Source organism: Dermacentor variabilis, chromosome 3, assembly GCF_050947875.1.
Source record: "Dermacentor variabilis isolate Ectoservices chromosome 3, ASM5094787v1, whole genome shotgun sequence".
Lineage (NCBI taxonomy): Eukaryota > Metazoa > Arthropoda > Arachnida > Ixodida > Ixodidae > Dermacentor > Dermacentor variabilis.
This window is the reverse complement of record NC_134570.1, coordinates 80,091,230-80,116,410: the sequence shown is the minus strand read 5'-3', so window position 1 is coordinate 80,116,410 and position 25,181 is coordinate 80,091,230. Positions and strand designations below refer to the sequence as shown.

The 25,181-nt window shown below is 46.6% G+C and overlaps 1 protein-coding gene across 5 annotated transcripts in view; it reads left to right on the top strand.

The window, feature by feature from the left end:
* The window catches only part of RapGAP1 (Rap GTPase activating protein 1), a 314,819-nt gene that overhangs the window by 247,702 nt on the left and 41,936 nt on the right, over window positions 1–25,181 (top strand). For all 5 annotated transcript variants that reach the window (XM_075685746.1, XM_075685745.1, XM_075685748.1 and 2 more), the window contains 6 exons: window positions 1,695–1,883; window positions 19,309–19,415; window positions 19,546–19,624; window positions 19,745–19,798; window positions 20,360–20,443; window positions 24,067–24,167. In XM_075685746.1, coding sequence (XP_075541861.1) covers window positions 1,695–1,883; window positions 19,309–19,415; window positions 19,546–19,624; window positions 19,745–19,798; window positions 20,360–20,443; window positions 24,067–24,167 — 614 coding nt within the window. The remainder of the gene's footprint in view (window positions 1–1,694; window positions 1,884–19,308; window positions 19,416–19,545; window positions 19,625–19,744; window positions 19,799–20,359; window positions 20,444–24,066; window positions 24,168–25,181) is intronic.

Genomic DNA, 25,181 nt, shown 5'->3' with positions numbered 1-25,181 from the left:
CTGCAGTTACTGCTTGACGCAACCTCATCTTGTTTGCAGAAAAAAGAAACGTTATTTCATGAGTATTGAAAAAATGTTTACAAAGCCGTACATTTCACAGGTGAATTTCTTTCCCGATAGGTTATGGCGTGTTAGTCGTTCTTTATCCGACTCCTTTCGACCTCACGACGGGGCGCGAGGCTCTCGAAAGGCCAGCATTTTCTCTTGTAGAAAAAAACAACGTTGTCGTGGTTTCATGTGCTGCATACATGCTCTGCCGGAGTGAAAAGGCGCGCTAAAGTTTGCGCCAATATCATTTCGTATGCTATCAGTTTGTTTGCTTGCGATACAACATTTACACTGATCTCAAATACACGTCGCAGAAAGTCAGCTTTCTTTCTGTGCGCAAATATTTACACGGCGAATCCGGATACTGGTATTTAATCCGCGTAAACAACTCAAATGGCAGCCCGCGGAATTTCCGAGTTGAGGTCAAATGTCGGGTGCAGTTGCTCTATCTTCGGTGCAAGCCTACAATGCGTATGTTGAGGGTACTAGTCATCCGGAAATAAAAGAAAACTAGAATGTAGGAATATGAAGCACTGTTAGAACTCAAAAAGCTCACCGATTTAACTGCCGGTTGCCTCTTGACGGCACTCCAAGCGAAACAGCTACCCTCATACTTTCATATGTGTATTACTTAATCGAGTCGGCGTAATAAGCCTGAGGTCGAGAATGCGACAGAAGCCCCTCCCGCGAAATCACTGTGCTGCTTCGGTCTGTGTTTCTTTGGAATTCGTCCTGCAGTGGTCTGGCAGCAACGGACACGTATCGTTTACACATCACTCACAAACGGCTAAAAGCAGTACTCTCGAAGACGAGTACAGCGAAGGCAATCCTCTGTGCAAACACATGCACAGCAGTCATAGCTGAGAGAGAGAATAAGAGAGAGAGAGAGAGAGAGGTGAGAGAAAGGGAGAATGTGGGCAGGTCAACCACAACCATGAAAACGGTTCGCTACCGTACACTTGGGAGCGGGCAAGCAGAAAGAAAAAAAAATGATACCGAGCACACTATTACAGCACAGGAACACGAGTAAGCATGAAGTCTTTCGTGCGAGTCTGTAGCATTTAAAGTGTAGCAGAAACACCTTCGTCACCCTCTGCTACGACGAGTGGTGAGGCACAGCGTTCCAATATGGTTTGCACCAACAAGTTATCTGTCGTCAAGGCGAGCAAGCGAAGTCACGGGCGATCGTCTCGCTCTCTCTCTCTCTCTCTCTCTCTCTCTCTCTCTCTCTCTCTCTCTCTATATATATATATATATATATATATATATATATATATATATATATATATATATATATATATATATACACACACACACACACACACACACACACACACACACACACACACACACACACACACACACACACACACACACACACACACACGCTGTATCGACGGCAGCCGCAGAAAAGGTGTTCAAGGGTATCCTCGCGACCACACTCATCACACACATCGCGGTCAGCCATTGTAATCGTAGGGGAAGAATGAAAAATGGCTTAATAGTGCTACACAAAGAGCACATTGGCGAGTCTGTCAATTCATCTTTTTTTTTTTTTTTTTTGCACTTCAAGTAGTTCGCGCTGGCCAAGTTGAGCCTGACGCGCTGAAGGTACGCTTGAACTTGTCCGTTCGATCCACTGCCAGATCATGCGAAAGCAGGGCAGCTACCCGATGGTGGTGCTCCCGGTGGCCGGAGGCTACTGGGTGGACGGCGTGGACTGTGCCTCGCCCTCGGACGTCTTCGACAGCGTCTTCGTTCCGGGACACTTCACGCCGGCCAAGATCAACAACCGAGAGATCGCCACTACCTACCGGAGGCACTTCCTCGGAAAGGTAGGCATTAAGCATTCCCGCTCGCGCCACCGTTGCGCTGGTACAGCCTGGCAAGCTGCCTCCACTTGAGACATCTTCAGTGCGCCTTGAATAATCTGGTGACGTGCAGGAAAACGAGAATAAGTCCAGAGACTTCGAACACGTATAGTTGGGGCCTTTGCGGTAGCAGTATCTGCTGCGAATGGGCGCGTGTGAGAGGCTGTCGTAATAATTTTGTCGCTAACGGTTGACAAATGAAAACGTAGGCTACGTTAGATGCGACTGACCGCAACGCACAGGGAAGAAATCAACGTAACCCGTTCCTGTCCTTTCCCTTCCCGATTCCTGTCCTTTATTCGTAATCGTTTTACCGAGCCGACATTCTTTTTCTTCTTCTTCACGAGCATTAGAGAACAGTTTCTTTTTCTCTACCTGTTGACACGGGAAACAATACAACCGGAAGCCCGACTGCAGAGCCCGATCGCCTTGGCAGGCTGTCCTACAAAACAGGGAGACTTCTTTCCCGGCAGAGCCAACTGGCTTTGCAGTAGATACAGCATGGGACCGGAGCCCACTTGTAGTTCTTGTTCTATATAAGGTTGTTCAAATTCGTGCGTGTCCTTCCTCGTCTCAGCCAGACCTCAATCATGGGAAAAAAACACGCTCGAAGAAAACGCCCTTAGCCAACGAGACTTTTTCGCTCCGGATAATGGGAGCGCCACTATAGTGGCCCGCACGCAGCTCGCAGCAATAACGTAAGGCGCCCTTCTCAACGCTTCGAGACCAGTTCATTTCATTCAAACTGAGTGTTTCCGCAGAGACGTGATCTGCTTCGACGACGAATGACCGCAGCAGTATTGTAGCAGCCTGCGTGGGCACATTACAATCCTCAACGCAACACCACACCGCCCCTCAGACACTTCAAACACGTATCCGGTCATGGTTTTGCCACAACAAAACGCGGGCGACGCCTGTTTTTGCACACTTCAGGTCCCGAAGATTCATTCACACGTTTGGCGTTCTAAGAAAAAGCGCTTTCTTTATTTCGCAGTCGAAAAAAAAATGTACAGATAGTTTGTACGAGGACACTTAACTTTTTCTTTTTGAAGCACTTTTGAAATTCGCCACTACGCATACTAGAGCATGACTTTATCGTATTGCTTTTTTTTTCGTTGTGTTTTTTTTTTCTTTTTGCTCACCTTGCTCTGTCTACGGCTTTCCATTACACCAGTAGAAGGTCGCGAGCGGTCCACCCTACTTAACATCCCTGTCTTTCCTTTCCTATTATATATATATATATATATATATATATATATATATATATATATATATATATATATATATAATAGAATCTCGTACTCTTTCCTGACCATGGCTGCTGGGTCCTGTAACTGTCTTGCCGGATAGCTCGCACTTGAAGAGAAAAGTAAATGTTACGTGCCTGTTCGTGCGATCGAACCTCGGTAACGTAGCACAGCAGCCAGTGCTCTAACCATTAGGCCACAGTCTCACGTTAGCTTCCGTCGTGTGTGTGTGTATATATATATATATATATATATATATATATATATATATATATATATATATATATATATATCGACGCGAACCTGCTCGTTGGTATATGTGTATATATGATTGCCGCATTGCGTAGCACAGTGCGCGACAGCGCGGGCTAGTGTTTCTTTACGCCTGAGACGCAGGACTTGAATGGCAAAGTTTGTACCGTTTGTTTAACCGCTTCGGGAAAGCTTCGCTTCGCATGAGATTGCAGTATGGGCGTTGGATCTGCAACAATTTTTGCTTTGTCACTTCTTCAACGTATTTCCAGTTAGAGGCAGACCGAATCAGTCAAGTGGCACCCGTACCTACATCAGGATCGTTCTGCGATTCTTTAAGACTGTCTCATCCTCTTGTGTTTCCCACGCGCACTGAACGATTCCTGTGTCTGCTGTGTTCTGTTACGTACTTTCCTGTGTCACTGAAGAGCATGGTGTGGGAAGGTTATGCACCAGTTTACGCGTCCATCGCTGAATCGGCCCCGACCCAAGACGGTGCCGATTGATTGATTGATTGATTGATTGATTGATTGATTGATTGATTGATTGATTGATTGATTGATTGATTGATTGATTGATTGATTGACTGGTCAACACAGGGGATAATACAACACAAGGGTCATGATAGTGTAGTGGGTGGATGCATGCTAATGATCGTTACACAAGCGGTAAATTCCGTTTATCTTCGAACTCTTGGGTGAAGTAAAACTAAATATAAGTGAGAAAAAACTCCGCTGCTAAGTAGCTGCAATAGCAGACATAAACCAATATATAAAGCAACAGGTGTTATTACCTTAAACAAATGCCAGCTAGAGTGGAAACATGGTATGCTTGGCGTACTGGAAAAAGTTCTCATGGGGATTACTTATTGCTACTGTGATGAATTAACGAACGAATAACGTGTTGCCTAGTTGACAGGTCTGCTGGAAGGTGCCCTTGTACACCTGTGACTTCTGGATCCCTTGAGTGGTTGATCCTGCGATGACCCCTTCTGCGGTCGCCGCATCCCGGATTCAATTCCGCGAGCGTCTTTTCTGCGGCAGAACGTCGTTGCTAACCAAAGATGCGGCTGGAGAATACTGCCGCACGTGTTGGTAGTTGGTATCGATAGTTGTCCGGTAGTTGGTATTGCGTGCTTGCGTCGCACGGAGGAGGACAATTAGCATCTCTTAGCTCGGCGTTCGCTAAAAGAAAACGACCGATATATTTAGTTTATTTATTTCATACATGTTGCTAGCCTGCACATGGATGTTGTTAGAGGACATTAGAAGATACTTTGCATCAAAATCTGAACTAGGAACTGGTATCCACCTATCCATACTGCAGTGAACCAAAAGGCGTAGTGACCAGTACAGTAAGGGGCTGTGACTTTGCGGGGCCAGCCCTTAACGAAGGGGAATACTAAGAACAAAACAAAAGTGGAGGAATAGCAGCAAAAAAGTAGGTAGAAACCATTTCAACACGACGTTATATATGTTGTTACTGCGTAAGGTGCTCCGATTCGTTTACTATCACTTATGTTCATAAGCGTAGCTTATGCTCCTTTCAGAAAAGCATAATGGGACGATCGTATAGGGACGATCAATTTTCAAAAACTTTGAGCGGTTTTAGGTTAATGCGCAGGCGCAGACAGACAAGGCGCCTGTTGGAAAGGTTATCTATACGGAAGAGGCGAATTTACGCACATTCTGTGATGAAGCCAGCGATTGGAGCTCTGCTCATGAATATTTCCGTGCCCGAAGAAAGTGCGGCGCACGTGGTTAAGCTCAATATAGAACGCCGCTGTGTTAAAGCGAAGGGTTTACATATTAAAAAAGCGTGCGCGTCCGAGAAGGCGCTCTTACTATATGTCGTCCGATAATTCGCACGTACAAAGGCTTCATAAAGCGAACGCCGACTTCAAAGTGGCGTCGACATCAGATATTGAGCGAATGCTAATCGCATTTAAACTACTTTGAAGTCAGGTCATGGGATCCGCCATTACGTGACTTTTCCGTTTTTGAAAATATCGTTTTCTTGAACATTGTACCGAGACCAAGGAGTGTGAATTTCAGGTGCGCGCGTGAATGTGCGCGAGAGGGACGGCCAGCGTTAATTCTATAAGCATCCAAAGGATACGACCGGGCAAGCTCACATTAGAAAGAAATTTGTACGCGCTCGTAAACTTTTTGCCAAACTTTTTCTCTTTTATCCGTCCTACTCCTCGTCTTTTTTGTGCTTGATCCCTTTCTCTATGCGAAGTAACGTGCAGGAGGCTGGCAGCATCATATATTTTTTTTTTGCTAAAACCCATTCTCTCTCTCTTTCTCTCTCTCTTTTGTTCTGGTTCCGCCCGCGAGGGGAATACTGCACCCTGAGGTGACCGCTACTAACCTGCGCAGCCAAGTCCATGTTTACTGAACGGCACCCCGCGGGCTTATTGTTGAACCTGCAAGGTCGTCCTTGATGGGAAGTTTCTGTTTCTTTTCTTTTTTTCTCGTGGGCGGCTAGTTCAAGCAAACTAGGTCGCCTTTTCGAACTGATTGGTGAAACATTGGGAAATTGGGCTCCCTCGTATATTTAAATAAAATGAAATAAAGGGGTCACAAGCGTCACGTGATCCAGGCCGGCCATGTGTTTATGTCCGAACTTTCGTTAAAACGAAAATGCACTGGAACCAACGTGAGAAAAAGAAAAAAAACCACTGCGAACCGAAGTTCCGAGTTCAGTTTTAATTGGAAGAGACATCATGCTAGGCGTGCGCGCACAGCAATGACGAGGCCGCAGGCAACTACGCTCAGCAGTGTTTCAGTACTGAAACTTTACCGGAAAATAATTGTGGAGGCGCACCTACGTACTCGTAAAGTAAATAACACTGCAAACGAGAATAATCTATATGTACACGAAATTTAGAAGTGCTTGTGCGGGGATAGTTGGTATGCTAAGACTATGGTGTATGTTTTTGTGTTATGTTTTTGTGTGTGTGTGTGTCTGTGCAAAGCCTCCTGTATGTACCAACTTTGGGGCACCAAATTTAACATTATGCAACCTGCATGATGAATCAACTTCTTTTTTTATGTTGCTCTCATCGAACATTGTGATAGCTCATTTTCTGCACCGCCGCGAACCAGCGGTTACTGTATACCGTATAGTTGTTGTCGCAGTACCTTCGGTTACATTCGCTCATTTCCGCGGCTTGTGCCCACGATCTGTGCGTGCGCCTGTCTGCACCCGAACGCGTTGCAAATCACAACACGTTGCTCGGATTTCTACTTTGCTTGTTACGGTAGAAGAAAGTGGCAAACCGTTACTTAGGGTGCACTTATGGGAAACTCAACTCCCAGAGGAGTTCCTGCGCGATATTTATTCCTCGGTTGACGGAACACACCATTCAAATGTGTCACGTCCATCGTTGCCAGGTGTTCATAGGTCTTGCGGTATTTCTGCGTTAGTGAGTTTTAGTTTGACGCATTTACTGACGCGTGTCCTCAAAGTGCATCGCTGGTCCCATCAGCGTGGGAAGTTGTGCAATACGAACAACTCCAAATGTGACACTAGGTAATATCCTAATTCTATGCTGGCGTAAAGGTTTTGAAACCGGCGTGATCATCATGAATAATTTATGCAGAGCAATGAAATGTTATACGCATTCTCGTTGAAAGTGTCGTCTCTAAATGGTGCACCGACCGCGCTCTTTTCGGGTGCCGCGTCGGTATCACGTGGTAACATGCATATATTAACCATTACCTTTTCATTTCTTTAACTCAATTAAAACATACGAGTGATTTCCGCTACGTTGTCCTTGGTGTCATTGTTGGTTGGCTTCTTATATATATATATATATATATATATATATATATATATATATATATATGTGGTAGGCAAAGAGGGATTCTTCAGGCTACCTTTCAAACGTAAAGAACTTGAGTGGTGCTACAAGGTAAACAGAACAAGTATTTAATTTCGACAGTTTCGATCGGTGGACCGATCTTCATCAGGGTTTACAAAAAAATGGCAGTTCGGCCCTGGTAGTGAAGACACCAGACCGGGTGCCCGGTCGTTCTTACATACATCAAACCGAGAGGAACAGTTGTGACAGTGATTGATTTTCAGCGCCTTGGCAGATTTACAGCGGCCTTTGGCAGCTATGCAGGGCAAGAGGAAGGCGGAGTCACATGTATGTAGAGCAAGGAGGTCAGTGAGGGAAAAAAGAGGAAAAAGAAAGAAAACGGAAAGAAACAGAGAAAAAAAACACAGGAGGAGGGAGACGTAAGACGGAGAGGGAGGGGGGCGGGAAGTAGCGGCAGCTAGGTTCCCGTGCACCCGAGGCAAGGAGGGAGAAAGCGGTCGTTCCGCAGCACCAGTGCGTGGGCTGCCGTTGTTGCGGGAGAGAGGGCAAGTTCAATCGGGTGGCGGGGGGCACAATAGAGAAGGGGCCCAGAATGAAGACAGAAGAGCGGCAACTTTTAGAAAGACACACAGTGTCACAGTACACATATACAAGGCACGGCCCGTTCCGGCAACTTTGTGGTCCAGCTACGGTGCGAAAAAAAAAAATAAAAAATAAAAAAATATATAGTTCCAAAAAAAAATATATGCATGGGATTCGCAAAGCAGGTGCGCCCATGGGCTTAGATTTAGGGAGTCGAGTTAAATAGCCTCCTTGTGGTCCAGTTTTTGAACGTTTAACAGACAACTGACATCAAGTCAGCACGTGCGTATTTAAAGAAGGGCAATAGGTCACTCAGAATGACCACTTCAGTGGCCAGTGGCAGGGTCCAGGAAACTGAATTTATTGTTTTCCGCTCGCCCCCTTGAGGCGCATGCGGAGGGGTGGGCAAGCAGTGAATAAGCGTCTCAATTTTAGAGTACAGAGCATGTATTCGCGTTTACCACGCACTTTCACGGCAAGTCCCGGAGGCACGTCAGCCGCCCCGGACTCTCATTAATTCCTTTAGTGTAGGTTCCAAATTTATGGATGAAAAAAGATTCTCTCTGTTCGCGTGCACGGGTGTGTTGGAAACCAGACTGCAAGAGCACAACGCTCACGCGTTCAAAGGAGTGATCTGGCAGCCGAACGTGCCTGGAGAAGGGTAAATTGGGGAGACTTTTCACATGTGCGCGGTGATTGTTAAACCGCAGGCGGAAAGGAGTCTCTGTTTGGCCGATATATTCCTGCTTACACACCTCGCATCGAATTTTGTACACGACGTTACTGGAATCACAGTCAAGATTTTCGGTAATTTTGTATACGAAGGGCGAGTTCGATGCTTCAGCCGTGTCTGCTGTTGTCATGTGACGGCATACCTTGCAACGAGGTTTCCCACACGGTCGACAGCCCTTGGGCGTGTTTGACTTCTGTGTCCTCGCCCTGACTAACAAATCCCTTAAATTTTTGTTTCTTCTATACACAACCCGAGGCGGCTGCTTGAAGATAGTAGCGAGTCGGATGCTCTGTTTCATGATATTAAAATGGCGGGTGAGAATGGCATTGACCCGCGGAGCACCGGTGGTGTATGTGAGGACCAAGTTTGGATCTGATTGTGTATTGGTATTGCTAACCTTTTCTCCCATTATCTGTGCTCGATCTAAACTGCGGGCGCGTTCAATGGCATCGTCTACTATTTTTGGAGGATATTTTTGGCGTATGAGAGCAGATTTCAGTTCCTCCGCGTGTCGCTCAAATTGCGCAGATTCGGAACAGATTCTTCTGTATCTGTGGGCCTGGGAGTAGGGAATGCCTGTTTTGCAGTGATGGGGGTGACTACTATAAAAATGCAAATATTGCTGACGATCTGTCGGCTTTCTGTATAGGGACGTGGAAATGCGACCGCCACTCAGTGACAGAGTGACGTCGAGGAAGGGAATACTATTTTGGGAGAAGTTGTACGTAAAGCTGATTGACGGGTGCAGAGAATTGAAATTGGAAATGAAGTCTAAGAGACTTTGTTCACTGTCGGCAGTGAACAAAGTCTCTTAGACTTCATTTCCAATTTCAATTCTCTGCACCCGTCAATCAGCTTTACGTACAACTTCTCCCAAAATAGTATTCCCTTCCTCGACGTCACTCTGTCACTGAGTGGCGGTCGCATTTCCACGTCCCTATACAGAAAGCCGACAGATCGTCAGCAATATTTGCATTTTTATAGTAGTCACCCCCATCACTGCAAAACAGGCATTCCCTACTCCCAGGCCCACAGATACAGAAGAATCTGTTCCGAATCTGCGCAATTTGAGCGACACGCGGAGGAACTGAAATCTGCTCTCATACGCCAAAAATATCCTCCAAAAATAGTAGACGATGCCATTGAACGCGCCCGCAGTTTAGATCGAGCACAGATAATGGGAGAAAAGGTTAGCAATACCAATACACAATCAGATCCAAACTTGGTCCTCACATACACCACCGGTGCTCCGCGGGTCAATGCCATTCTCACCCGCCATTTTAATATCATGAAACAGAGCATCCGACTCGCTACTATCTTCAAGCAGCCGCCTCGGGTTGTGTATAGAAGAAACAAAAATTTAAGGGATTTGTTAGTCAGGGCGAGGACACAGAAGTCAAACACGCCCAAGGGCTGTCGACCGTGTGGGAAACCTCGTTGCAAGGTATGCCGTCACATGACAACAGCAGACACGGCTGAAGCATCGAACTCGCCCTTCGTATACAAAATTACCGAAAATCTTGACTGTGATTCCAGTAACGTCGTGTACAAAATTCGATGCGAGGTGTGTAAGCAGGAATATATCGGCCAAACAGAGACTCCTTTCCGCCTGCGGTTTAACAATCACCGCGCACATGTGAAAAGTCTCCCCAATTTACCCTTCTCCAGGCACGTTCGGCTGCCAGATCACTCCTTTGAACGCGTGAGCGTTGTGCTCTTGCAGTCTGGTTTCCAACACACCCGTGCACGCGAACAGAGAGAATCTTTTTTCATCCATAAATTTGGAACCTACACTAAAGGAATTAATGAGAGTCCGGGGCGGCTGACGTGCCTCCGGGACTTGCCGTGAAAGTGCGTGGTAAACGCGAATACATGCTCTGTACTCTAAAATTGAGACGCTTATTCACTGCTTGCCCACCCCTCCGCATGCGCCTCAAGGGGGCGAGCGGAAAACAATAAATTCAGTTTCCTGGACCCTGCCACTGGCCACTGAAGTGGTCATTCTGAGTGACCTATTGCCCTTCTTTAAATACGCACGTGCTGACTTGATGTCAGTTGTCTGTTAAACGTTCAAAAACTGGACCACAAGGAGGCTATTTAACTCGACTCCCTAAATCTAAGCCCATGGGCGCACCTGCTTTGCGAATCCCATGCATATATTTTTTTTTGGAACTATATATTTTTTTATTTTTTATTTTTTTTTTTTCGCACCGTAGCTGGACCACAAAGTTGCCGGAACGGGCCGTGCCTTGTATATGTGTACTGTGACACTGTGTGTCTTTCTAAAAGTTGCCGCTCTTCTGTCTTCATTCTGGGCCCCTTCTCTATTGTGCCCCCCGCCACCCGATTGAACTTGCCCTCTCTCCCGCAACAACGGCAGCCCACGCACTGGTGCTGCGGAACGACCGCTTTCTCCCTCCTTGCCTCGGGTGCACGGGAACCTAGCTGCCGCTACTTCCCGCCCCCCTCCCTCTCCGTCTTACGTCTCCCTCCTCCTGTGTTTTTTTTCTCTGTTTCTTTCCGTTTTCTTTCTTTTTCCTCTTTTTTCCCTCACTGACCTCCTTGCTCTACATACATGTGACTCCGCCTTCCTCTTGCCCTGCATAGCTGCCAAAGGCCGCTGTAAATCTGCCAAGGCGCTGAAAATCAATCACTGTCACAACTGTTCCTCTCGGTTTGATGTATGTAAGAACGACCGGGCACCCGGTCTGGTGTCTTCACTACCAGGGCCGAACTGCCATTTTTTTGTAAACCCTGATGAAGATCGGTCCACCGATCGAAACTGTCGAAATTAAATACTTGTTCTGTTTACCTTGTAGCACCACTCAAGTTCTTTATATATATATATATATATATATATATATATATATATACTTAAACCGGGACTCTCGTCTGCTTGACCTCCCTGCCTTTCCTCTCTTTGCTATCTCTCTCTCTCTTAAGCTAAGACACATATTCGCTAAGGTTCCTACAGCACTATTTCTCGGTCCACGCATATGGCACAATGGCCGCGCCTTTTTTAATTTTCAAGACGCTTGCAGTAGGCTGACCCCCCCCCCCCCCCCCCCTCCAGGAGCAGTGCGGTATGGGGAACCAGCGCTGGATAATAGGCGGCGCGTCGAAAAGAGTGCGTTGCACGCCGCCCTGGCGACGAAACGCGGCATATTGCAGCCGCTCGACCAGACGACACGTCCGCGGCCGTTTCATAGTTCGCATGTTTTCGTTTTCGCGCCGCTTCAAGTGGACAGTTTTCGTAAAGAAGCTAGCGCCATCAGGTGAAAAAATGACGAAAGAAGCTTTTAAGGCTTCATATATTTTTCACACTATGTCGCGGCGAGCGCGTGCGTTTATTTAATGGTTGCGCCGGTGTGCCGTTCCCATGCTTGTGTGGCAGCCTGCCTCGCAAATCTAGCAGCTACGGCGCCGGTCTTGCTGTGCTATGGTTTCGGAAGTATTAGTTGGCCTGAAGACATTCCATACTTCTCTGGCTAGACATAAGAAATTCTGGTGTTACTTTGCCACAGCAGTCAATGGAGATGAAAGCTTTACCGCATCTGCCGACTCGGGCAAGCAAAGGTTTGAGTGCTCCGCTGCTTGATCCGTAACAACCCTGGCTACATTTAGCACTAATTACATAAATTTACCGGATGCATCTCAGCGCAGAGTCCTCATCCGCATGCGCATTTTTAACAGGTAGGCGGCTTAGTCGCGCGTGCGCCGGCAGTATGCGCACACAACTCGTATTACAAGACAGCTTCCCTGCCACATAAATTCTTGGCAATGAATGGAAACTATTTACCTTTCGTATCGTTCGCTTGGTGCGGTGGCATTGGGAGGAGCTTGGCGGTGGTATTGGGAAGGAAAAATGGTTGGTACATATGCCGGATGGTGCATGCTATTGCTCATTTTGTTTCCGACGAAATGCCGACTGAAGATGTTGCTGTTTGGAACTTTCAGCGCACGCAACGCCGCTACCAGTAGCAATTATCGTCTCCGCGGAAGCGGCTGCATTGTGCACGTTCTGACCGCCAGGGTGGAGCTGCAGGCGTAGTGAAAACTCCAGCGCTGGTTCCGCATACTGCGCTGTTTCGCAGTATATATATATATATATATATATATATATATATATATATATATATATATATATATATATATACACGCACGCACACAGCGAAACCCGCAGTGCTCTGTCACTAGTTGCTCCTGACAGGCGGATGGGCCTTTTTCTCGGAAGTCCGCCAAGGTTTCGACACATTTTCGCTCGCGACGAAATAAGAGAGAACATGCGGCTCGGTCCGGCGCTTCCAACAAGATTAGCCCACGGGGTGCCGTCCGGCTGCGCTGCGCTTTCAGTCGCATCCGCTTCGTCGGCGCGCCAGCGGGTCAGCACGTGTGTGTACGTATAGTGACGCAAGGGGGCAGCGCCTAACGAATCTCATCCGAAAGCGCCGACGGGCCCGATGCGTTAATTTATTCCAGCGCGGAACTTCGGGTGCTGGAGACTGCTTTTATTGCGCGCTCTTCGATGACTCGGCTTGTCTTGGCACTCGTGCGCGCGCACGAACGCCACGTTCGTGCGTCTTTACGCGCGTTTGGTATCTGCTGCTATATAGCTGCTCTGACGACGCGTTCGGTGAGAGAGCCTTGCGTTACAAAAAATAAATAAAGTAAGGAGCTATATGCAGGCGCGCCTGCCGCGTGGCCTTACGCCTTTTTATACGCTTTCTGCAACGTAGGGAGAAGAAACGAAAGTACAGGGTGAATACGCTGCCGCGGAGCGGCTATATGTGCCGTGTTGCGTGTTCCCCGGCAATTTAAACTCTCGGGGCGTCGCAAACTGCGCTCGAACTGTCCTCCTGTGCTTCGGACGTATACATTGGATCGGCGCGTCCGCTGAGATGCGAATGGGAAGTTAAGGCTCCCGTCCGCGGAGACGTCTAATAACTTTCGCGGCGTGTGGGTGGATCCGCGTTCCCCCCCCCCCCCCCCCCTTTATTTTGCTTTTTTTTTTCTTTAACGCCACGCTCCTTGGCGCGACGGCTGCCAGTTCTGCCTAAACGGAGAGTTGCGCGATTGGCGCGGCTAATTGGTAAAGATGGACGTGCGACGGGGGGGGGGGGGGGGGGCTCGTGTTTCCACGGCTCGTAATTTACGCGGTTGCCCATCTAGAATGGTTACGTCCTTTTAACGGTGCGTGGTATATGCACTGCAGTTCCTGTGTTTCTTTCTCTTTTTTTTTCTTTCTTTTGCCACGTGCATTATAAATCACGAAGACGGAAAGTTGAAGCTTTGAAGCACACACTTGCGGCGTCAAAGTTGACTGCTTTGATCTTTACGCGGCAGACAAAGGACACCCGGCAAAAGGCATAACACACTGACATACTGCACCGCGGCAAAGATTCTGGTCCGTCAGTTGTCCTTCTTTTCTGTATTTATTTCACTCACTCACTCACTCACTCACTCTCTCTCTCTCTCTATGTATGTGCATATATATATATATATATATATATATATATATTTATATATATATATATATATATATATATAAACCGCAGTTTCGCGGTCTCGTGGAACTAAGGAAAATACTCGGGTACCGCGTTTTTCGCTCGTGTCGCTGGTTAGCTGCGCCTGGTATTTGTCGTTTTTTTTTTTTCGTTCTATTCTTGCCGTAGCTGAGCTCATTATACTGGGAATCGTTTCAGGCGCTCTGCTTCTTAACCGCTGATGCAACGCGCGCGTCGTGTTCGGCTAACGATCTCGTTAGCGCGGGAACTCTGTATAGCTGAAGCTAAGAAATGCGTCATTGAAAACGCACCGCTTGTCTCGTTACGAAATTTGTTCAGGAAGCGAGAGAAGATCGGTCAAAGAATGCCGCGTGCCGCAAGCTCGTCCAATAGTGAATTAATGAAAGCCAGTATCATATGATTGATCGACGAAACCTCCGGGATATGTCACATAAGCCACCGTTATCTCGCGTTGGAAGTTTGATTTCACTATACTCGAACGCGCTATAGTCTGCTGCAACTTAAGAAGGCTAGAGAGGGCCCGCCTCGATGACCGAAGCGCGGAAGCCGATTGCCTCCGCGGCTAAACAAAAAAATAGTCCCGCTGACGCGACTCGGCCCAGTTGGAAGCGCGGGCTGCGGTGTTCTTTGTCGGCAGGCTGACCAGCCGTCCTGTTCATGACGTCATATTATAGAGTGCACGCCCATTCATGGAGGCTCGTGTGCATCCGCCTTAAGGGAGCGAACACCGCTGCCTTCTAAAGTTGCAGCCGACATAGGTTCCGAAAGCCGGCGCAGAATCACCATGTGAAAACGTCGAGCACCGTTGTAATTTAAAAAATGAATAAAATTAAGGCCGCGTCGCGGTAAAAGCTTTTTCCTCCCTGAGTGGAGGGAGCCTAACCGATTCTGCGGACATTTTTCAAGAAAGTTGTTCTCTCTCTCTCAAAATTAAGGCAAGGGAAGCGGCTTATAATGGACCACAGATACGTGAGGAACTGGAGTTCAAGATGTGGGCGGGCGTGTGGGTGCGCACATGTGTGTGGGGGGTGGGGGGGGGGGGCGAGGGGGGCCGGCGCTTCTGTGTGCGCTTGCGTTTTCACTGCCTCTTTGAAGATCTTAGTGCAAAATGCAGGCAGAAATGTTTGGCGTACATTGGGGAAGCCCGCTCTCTAGGACACGAGCCCGCATGCATATATATATATTCTAGAGCTTGTATTTCTTTTATGATCCGCGCGTACACCTTCACAAACGGCGCTTAATACGTTTTAAATAGTTCTTTCCTTAGGTTTTCGTTCGCTTTCTTGCCCATTGCTGTGCTCTCGGCAGCGTCGATGATAGCGTTTGCGAAACGTCTTCAACGTCTCCTGTCACGGAAAACAGTGACACTGTTAGTCTGTATAGTTTGTACGGCATTGTTACAATATGGGACACGATTGCGTGCTTTTACGAGGCGTGATTCGGCGCCCTATAGTATGCGCTCGGGATTGAGCAGAAGTCTATACGCTCTGACGAAGGGGATCACGTTCCCGCATACGCAATTGCTCTCTTGATTGGCTGGCACAAGTAACGCGAGTACCACGTAGTACTTGAGTACAGTGTCATTGCGAAACAAGTTATGGACGAACCGCATTTTCGTAAACAAACTGTGTAAACAAACATAAATAGCTTAGACAAACGAACTACACAGTGTAGACAAATAGAGCGGGCATATTTCAGTGCTACAATGCACTTATTCTCTGTTGCTGGCGCATTTCGAGCAATGCAATTTTTTTCCCAATAACATTTGGAAACTTGTCCTCAAGTATTGATCTCGTCAGTCGACGAAAATTTCGCCGGTACTATGGAGATAGCTGGACAGATATCTATTTTTTAGTCAGACAATGCAGCGCCACCGCGTCTTCGTGAGCTCGCGCACTTAGCAGCCTGTCTTCCCAGTTTTACAAAGTTAAACAGGTTAATATAGGCTGAATGTAATTGACATGTGATGATATGATACAATTATGATAAGCTATGATAAACGTGCGCCCCGCATTTTTTTTTTTTAATAGAATGTTGCGTGCACCTGAACTCTGGCTCAAAGCTCAAAAAGCGGCGAATGCAGGCGGGATTTTTTCATCGCTGAAGAAAACTGCAGCTGTCATGTCAACCGCCCTCCTCCGTTTCCGTACATCCACGGCCGTGTATACCTCGCATTTCTTGAATGTCAACCTGTTATCGTGACTTGAAGGGCACCACCGACGTCATTGCATTATCACCTTTCACATATTTTATTTCTCTAAAGCACGTAATGCTATTTTATTGCAGTCAGTGCACTCAGCGACTTTACAACGCAACCGTCCGAGCGCCTCTCAGCGGAACGATGCAGCCACAAGCATTGATATGTCGTGTAACGACGATATCACATAACTTGCAAGAGGACAGTTAACAGACTGTGCATAAGTGTACCCTATGTATATATGTATACCCTTCTTCGATTGTAAAACAAGCAGCCGCCAGCACCGTTTTCGCGCCCCATTTCCTTTTTGTCATAAAAATAACAATAAAAAAATACGGCGTCATTGCCCCGTTGTGCATGGTTTCGTGAGGCTTATCCACAATCTGTAGCGAAGACTGCTTTCAATTCAAATGACAATCCAAAGGAAAGTCGGTAAATTTTCACGGCCCCCGCACAGGCCACATAGGGTGAAGAAATACATAAGTTCGCTAACTGGCATCATGACGGATCGAAGCCAGGCCATTGCGGCGTGGTGCGCATCTGTGAACCAGATTAGTTATCCGCTGAACGATCAATTGACCAAGTTCCAAGACGTGGAAAAGCAGCCCGATATCCAGAGATTGCTCAGTAATTTAAAGAGAATTAGTAGCCACAAATTTCAGGTTTAAGATCTTAAAGCAGCGTAAGGTCACTCCGGCAGGTTCTGCTGGGGTCCTTTATATAACACGATGTTCTTTCAGTCTACTCAATGAAAATGTTTGGTCTACTTCAGGATGTTTCTTATCATGCAAAGTTTATGAATGCGGCAATGTGCGACGCTGTTTCGGGCATTAGGAGACGTATTCCTTTTTCTTGCTTGAATCGAGCATATTCTCGTTTCCGTGTTTCAGTGACTGTATATAAGTTCGTCAGTGTTGTGTTGTATTTGGAACGTGCAAATTCTTATGGGCTTCATTTGTGCCTTCTATTCGGTAAACTGGCCCAGGAACATTTGCATTTTTGTATGCGTGCTTGTATATGCGTGCGCGCGAACTTTGGAACAAATGTCACTGTAAATTTCAATGTCGCCTTACGTTGTAACGTTTCTAATATCTTGTGCACATCTCTCAGATCGGAAAAGGAGAGATAGAGAGAGAAGGATGCATAGAAAGGCAGGGAGGTTAACCAGAGTCAGTTCCGGTTGGCTACCCTGCACGGGGGGTGGGGGTGAAGGGGGATAAAAAGAGAAAGGGAGCGGAAGGGGAAGATAGAGATAGAGACGAGCACGACTAAACCACGTACACTACAAAGCGGTAGGGGGCGGCGTTCTTACAGTCTATCGTATAGCCCCGCAGACCGCAGGAATCTTACTAACGCGAGTAAGGCCTTTAGCGTGGATGTTCTGTGGGAGTACTGACCTAAATCTTTGAGTTCTGTTAGTGGGCGATTGTCCAACTGGTCCAGTACTCTGCACAGCACTTGTCCCTGAGCGCTATATCGCGGGCAGGCGCAGGTAATATGTGCGAGCGTCTCATTGATGTTGCATGGGGCGCACGTGGGGCTGTTGGCCATTCCTATAAGGAAAAGCATACGCGTTCGTAAATGCAGCGCCTAGCCACAGACGGTACAGCATGGTCTGTTCGCGTCGTGGTAACCCAGGCGGTAGGTGCATCCGTATGTCCGGAGACAACGAACGCAAACGACACATGGTGAAAGCGTTCGAGTGCCACAGAAAGAATGGCTCGCGCCACCTGCAGGCGCCAGCTACGGCTTAAACGCAAATGATGACGATGGTGGTAATAATATAAAATTGGCCTCGTTGCTCGTTTTTATCAGTTTTGAATGTCTTACCAGGGAAAAAGTTACCGCAGTACAGAAGATATCTGAGTGCGAACTAAGCTGCAGCATCAGAAAGAAACGAATGCTCTTATGTTTTGTGATTGAAGATCACGAGCGATGGCTCTAATAATCGTAATCACGGGAAGGAGGAGAAATTAAATAAGAAAGCACATGGCAATGACGTTTTTCTTTTTCACGCTGCAAGCAAGAGGCAAACCGCTTTCAGACGTACATGGAAAGAAGTGAGAAAAAAAAAAGTCGTTTCTCGACAAAGCGAAAACAGACAATTAGGCGCCCGCCTACCAGGTTCGTAATCAGACGAAGCAAAAAAGATAACAAAACACGACCGGTCTCCCGTCGCGCCGTCGCCCTTTAAAAGCGAAGCGCACACGTAGAACCGGTCGCCGACGGGCTGCAGGGGGCGTACTCTTCGAAGATTACTGTCATTTCGGGATTACTGTTGCGAGCTCCAGCCTGGGACGTCGCTGGGGTGGCTGATAAATGGTGAACGCTAACGTGCTCGGTATACATTTGCATATACGCGTGGATGCGAGACACGCAGGTGTAAGAGACGGTGTGTGTGCGTGTGTGTGTCGGGAGGGGGGGGGGGGAAGTGCAACTTATATGCTTGCTTCACGAGAAGAAGCGTAAACCAGGAGAAAGAGAGAGGAAAGTACACAGAAGCAGACCGGAGTTAAGCGAGAGAATGGCGACCCCCGTTAGTATTCGTGCTGGTCACGTGGGCTCTTAACGGCGAGGTCGTGAATGGGGCTTCTTTCGCAGGACCTCTAAGCCGTTTCCTAACTCGCCCACGGCCTTCTCAGTGGTATTTATTATATCTTGCGTCACTCGCTTGTCGTAACAACGTTGCTTAAGGAGAGGCTAGCATTAGAGCATTCAAGCGACCACGTTTCAACTTCTTGTTTATGAAGTACGGAAGAAATTTTGTAACTCCAGGGGCGCATCGCTGCGAACCTGGCCGGTTATTCTAATCTGACGGCTCTTAGCATGGTGGCACCCGATGCAACCAATAAAGCGCCCATTAATTAATTAATTAATTAATTAATTAATTAATTAATTAATTCGTTTGTTCGTCGATTATAGCTTCCCCTATGCATGCCTTAATTCATCTTTGCGTCATGTAATAACCCTCAGTTTTCATCCCGCTTTGTTTTCTTGTCTCATTTTCTTTCTCCTCCCTATCAGGAGCACCTCAACTATATCGGACGAGATGAAGGTTCAAATCCCTTCATTCTGTCGCTCAAGCTGGAAACGATAGAGGAAGCGAACGATCACTACAGGGTCATACTTAGGTGAGGCTTTTAAAAAAATTGGCCTTTTTGTTTTTGAGCACTGCAGTTGACGTTCAAATAACCCGTTAAACACAATCAACAGCGAATGAGACTGCCGGATTCTGACCCTTTCTTGCACGCGTGGTTTCAGAACAAAAGAAGGCATTGTTAGCGAACTGGTTCCGAACGATCCGAAGACCGAACTCTGGACGGCAGCTCGACTTGTCAAAGTGAGTATTGCGCGACTATTATTCTCTAAGCTCAAATTATTCTCTGCTGCGTACTTTTTGGGCGATATTTCGTAACGCATTTTTTTTTCTCTCTCTCGTTTTCTTTATCTTTCTCAACAGTCCTTACGTGATAACATCAACAATGTGGTGCTGCAACCAGTGTTCTTTCCAAAAGTAAGTGCAGTTTCGTGATTTTTGCTGAAGCCATGCAGGCTGTTCGTTCAGTGACAAAAGTACGGGAAAGTAGCTCCCCGAAGGGTCTAGCTACTGGGTCAGCATCGTCAGTTCGAACTCTTACTGACACAAAACGAAATAAAATAAAAACAAGAAAAACAAGAAATAAATGTAGACGACTCGCATGAATACACGTCGCACACTTAAGTGCTTCAGTAGCTCATGCAAAATAAAATACAAGAAAAGAGAATAAAGTTCAGTCTGAAATATCCCGTAAGTGCAAGCGCCACAAGCATTGTGGCCGTAAAGAAAGTTTATAAGTAGTTTACAAGTGAGAAACGGTCACGTGTGCTGGGCATGTGTGTGCAAACCAAGAAATGAACTTTAGATATTCTTTTTCACGTGTAAAGAATGCAGTCTGCTCGAATGTTCGAGCGCATATTCCCATGACACCATGCTCGGTCGAGGCGCGCTCTAATATTTATGCAGTGTCGAAGCATTACCGTGAGAACGAGCGTCCGCTTACGTTCCTAACTTTTGTGGCTTCTTTTCCTTCGGCAGGCTTCGGAACTCCTGATGGCATTCGACGAACAAGTTCTAGTCCACGAGTACAAATTTGGAGTCATTTATCAAAGGCCCGGCCAGGTATGGACGAAAAGAAAAAAAAAGGAAAATTGGGCCCGGGGCACCTGTGGCAAGCTTATGCTTGAGGGAACGCGAACTTGGGCTGCTTCGGCAGACAAAAACACGTCCAATCATGGGCAGAAATGTCGGTCTTGCCTCCATCCCGAACGTTCTCTCTCTTGTTTTTTTTTCTTCCCGTCTTTCTTTTTCTTTCTTTCACTCATTCATTCATTCCTTCATGCCTTGAGTTACGTTCGCCGCGCGCATTTGCATTTGCAAGGAGAGTAATTAGTGTGTGTCCCCCCCTCCCCCAACTCGAGTCGTCCTGCGGAGGAGCGCGGCAGAACGCTAATTATATTATCTCAGCAATTTTCTCCGACGCTGGAACGGGCGAAGACGGGGCAAGGCATAACCGGATGGACCATGAATACGTAATTATCATTCTCCTCGATATTAAGGGGAACTCTGGCGCGAGCAAACAGGAAACGCGCGTGCGATGAGAGACGTGCGCAAACTTTGCTGATTGGGTTTACAACTGATCGGATATATATCACTGTCACAACGCAAAGGATCGGCTATTAATGCTACTCTCATACCTAGTTACAAAGAAACGAAATATAATGAAATAATGAATATAATGAAGCAGGTGAAATTTCCCTTGAAATCCCCATAGAGGGCCATGTATTTAGAACCTCGTTTCAACGAAGTGAAAGACCGCGTCGAATACGTCGTCGAGCAACGCTGGTCTTTCTCACTGCCGCGCGTATAGGTCTGCGCACTTGCCCACAAGCATGCAGCTCACTATCGCACTTCTCCACACTGCCCAAGATTAGTGCATTCACTTCCCTCCTTCTCCATGGCGCGCCGGGCTGGCAGCCGCAGCTGGTCTTGGCCTCAGATATCGTCGGCGCAACATCGGGGGCCATCGCACAGGCCGTGCATTCACTTCTCCCTCTCCCTGTGGCGCGCCGCGCGGATTGGCAACTGGGCGTGGCCTCCGAGATCGCATTGGCAGCGGTGCAGTCTCGGAGGCCACGATCCGGCAGAGCCAAGCCAGCGTGCGGAGCGAAGTTCGCTTGCTTCCTCGATCACACAGCGGAGCGCTGTGCTGTGTGCCACGTGCTGCTCGACCGCGATGAGCCAAGTCGAAAGCGGACGAATCAGAATGGAACAGAATACAGCTATCTAAAGGCTGTGACGTCAGGCGCTAAATCGCGTGTCGCACACGCCGAAGATTCTTTCCTTGTTCTATTCAACTTCTATCGTATGCGTGGCAGCGTAGCGGTTCCGCGTCCCGCAAAGCCGTCTTCTTATTTGCATGTTTACAATCGTACACCCCGTTGGGCATATATTGCAGTAAATGGTATTATTGTATATAACGGAGTAATGTGTGCTCCCCCATCAACTTCGTTATAATCAGGCTAGAGTGTATAACACTAACAAACGCAAGTTGTATTATGATGTCACAGTACAAAGGATTGGGCATTACATTATGCTACTAGAAGAGAGGGTCGTATACTTTATTATACCAATATAACACAAAAGTTTGGATCTTATGCTCCTAGCACATAAGTGATGGACTTCGACTTCATGGCACGAGTTTCAACTTTAACAACAGGAAAGTATATTATGCTATTATGGCACAGCGGTTACGATATTCTCGTAACACACCCCGTGTGGGTGTAGTAGTTTTGGCGTTGTGCTGCTAAGCCCGAGGGTGTGCGATCAAATCTTGGCCGCGGCGGCCGCATTTGCATGAGGGCGAAATGCAAAAAAAAAAAAACGCTCGTGCACGTGTATTGGGTGCGCGTTATAAGACAGCCTCAAGTGGTCAGAATTAATCCGGAGTTCCCCCTCTACGGCGTGCCTCACAATCATATCGTGGTCCTGGCACGTAATGCCCTGGAATTCACTATATTACTATTACTCTCGTAATCTAGCACGAAGGAACGGATATTATATCAGGGCTGCTATAACACAGAGGCAGCGCGAAATCAAAAGGGGGACAGAGACGGCAGAGAGAAATAAAAGGAAAATAAGATAATTTCCCACGCTGTCTCACGCGCTGGCCAATGTGGATAGGGAAATACGCCTCTAAGTTGCGCCTGCCGGTGCTATAGTGCACTACTTTTAAAGAACTAAGAGAGTCGTCGGCACTCCTTTTCCGGAGTAACTGGTTGTCCGACTTATGCGATTCCGTATTTGAGACTTCTCTTACTTTGCGATGGGAGATGTATATAAGAGGAAATACAATAACTATGGAAAAAGGGAGTTTGGTGTAATTGAAATTCTAATTTTGTGGAACTAACACAAAATACGTCGTACATTTTTTTTTTTTGCAATGCCCAAGGAGGTCTCGAACTTATTCAACGTAGGCGGCGCTTCCTATTCAGTATTATATATTTTTTTATGTAAACGAATTCAAGCGAAAGACAAGCTATGTTATAAAAATGATCCATAACAGCAACAACAACAAAACAAGTAACAATAGCTTAACTTGATGGGACGAGGAAATTTAGGCATAAGGGTACGATCACGGCTAAATATTGTTTTACCTTCCTTTGAAGAAATACCAAAGTCGTCACTCATCTTGAGTTACGATTTAGTCTATTCCAACGTGGCATTCAAGAAAAAAAGAAAAGTAAATTGCATCCGCCATTATCAGTACTGATGACAGGTAAGAGCACGCTATGATGGATGGCAAACTAATTAGCATAATAGAAAGAATAGCTTCCCGAGAAGAAGTTTCCGAAGGTTCCCGTTGTTTTTACAGTGTGCGTAAAGAGGCACTGCGTACGAAACACTCGTGCGCAATATGGCTATGCTTCCTGCCTATGGTATACATTACAAGGTCAGACTCTAGTTTCCATATACGAAACTTCGGTACATGATCACCTCGCACCAACTTCTACATGTACACAGAAGGCTTTCGCCTTCTGTGTACATCGATTGTACCTCGTAGCACAGTGTATGTAGATTCAATTCGCCCTAATTCTCTTTTCAGGCTTCCTGCTTCTTCATGCAGCTACAATAATAAAAAAAACGCAGCTATATATACAATCTCTATTCTTCCTCCTTTCATATTCAGAAAGAAATACTGCGGTGCGGATAGTGTTAGTTACGTAAAATGAAGAAAAAGAAAAGAACGTTGTTTACCGCTTGATTAATCAAGCGTGTGGTTTCAGCTTCATTTAATCCGGACATTGCCTAATTAAATCAAAATGCGGAGTCACTGGGCTGCGCACAGCCTCTGTCGACAGCGTTGCAGAGCATGCATTAGAAGGAAGGAATACGCTATAAAATCGAGGGACGAAGTGAAGGGCGATTCAAATGTGCGAGAGCATTTTTTTTTTTTGTCGATACACGCTTTCGCGTTGCCGCTAATTTCTCTTAATTCGTGCCCGCGCCGTCGACCGAATCGAGAGTTTAATTATAATGTGCGAGATGTTGGCTCATTAATTTCAGGAACACAAAAGATACGGCTCTGCAATGTTCAGTGCCTTTTTTTAAATAGCATTTCATGAGACCTTGACGCTCTTTTTTTTCGTGCACGTGTATTTTTGTTTTGTTTCAGGCGGCACTAGCGCCGTTGTGTGCAATCGCTCGTTTCATTTCGTTATCATTTCTGTTTCTCATCTTCAAAGATAAAGGAGGAAGAACTTTTTGGAAACCGCCACCACAGCGCGGCGATGGACGAGTTCCTAAACATGCTGGCCGATAGAGTCACGCTCAAGGACTTTTCTGGGTAAGCACGCTTGAACCGGAAACCGTTATTTCCTTTCCGCCCATGTGACGCCGTTGATTGCTTTTTCATATTAGTCCTATTACAAAAGAAAGAAAAGAAGGGTTGGCGGTTTCCGTACATCGTGAGATAAAAGTGCAATCGGCGTTAAGGATGATTACACCGTGGGCCTCTGACGTTGAATTCTTGATGCGTGTTGCGATACAAACACATCGTAATCTCGCGGTGGGCTATATCTCAACAGCGAAAGTACACTTCGTTATCAGTTTTATTTTTTCGTTACGTACACGGCGGAGCGTACGAGTTCTTATCGGAAAACAGCCATCTCAATATCAGCGCAGTTTGTTGTTTGAAATAATGTGTCAAATTGTCGTAACTTTCGGAGGCAGGCCCATATTGGTCGTCTTTTTTTTAACGTTGACGGAAGTAGCGAAATTACGAAAAGTATCAAAGGACATGTTTGTAACTGTTTGCGCGCCAGTAAAAACAGTCATGAAAGTCATCTAAACTGCATCTATCGGACAGATATCGAACGGATAGGTGAGATTCACGTAAATAACAATATAATATGCTTAGTTCTCCGCCGTAAACTGTCCTTTAGGAGAATTTCGTAGCATCCGAATATCGTTTTTCTTTTTTTCCCTGAAGGCACAAAACTAAGCAAATGTTTCCGCTACTTTTCTTTAAATTTAGACATTATTGACAACGCTGTTTCTTTAATATCGAGGCCTTCGATGGAAAGATATCGTGCAGACAGTCTCTGCACGAAAAGTTATGCTGTGAAAGACCTCTATTGATGTCGTCTTTTTAATTCAATTACTTTTGATTGCAAGCGACTGAGCAGTTGCCTGTTTCGCGTGGGCCCAAGCTAAAGCCTCCTTGTGACAGTCCTAGGCCAATGTTCTCTGGGTGTGCTGAAAATAAACGTGTGACGTCGCTTCCGGTTATGAAGCCCTTTCTTATACGCATTGACCGCTAACCTCTGTTTGCCTTGGCAACCTCGGTTGCAGGTTTCAG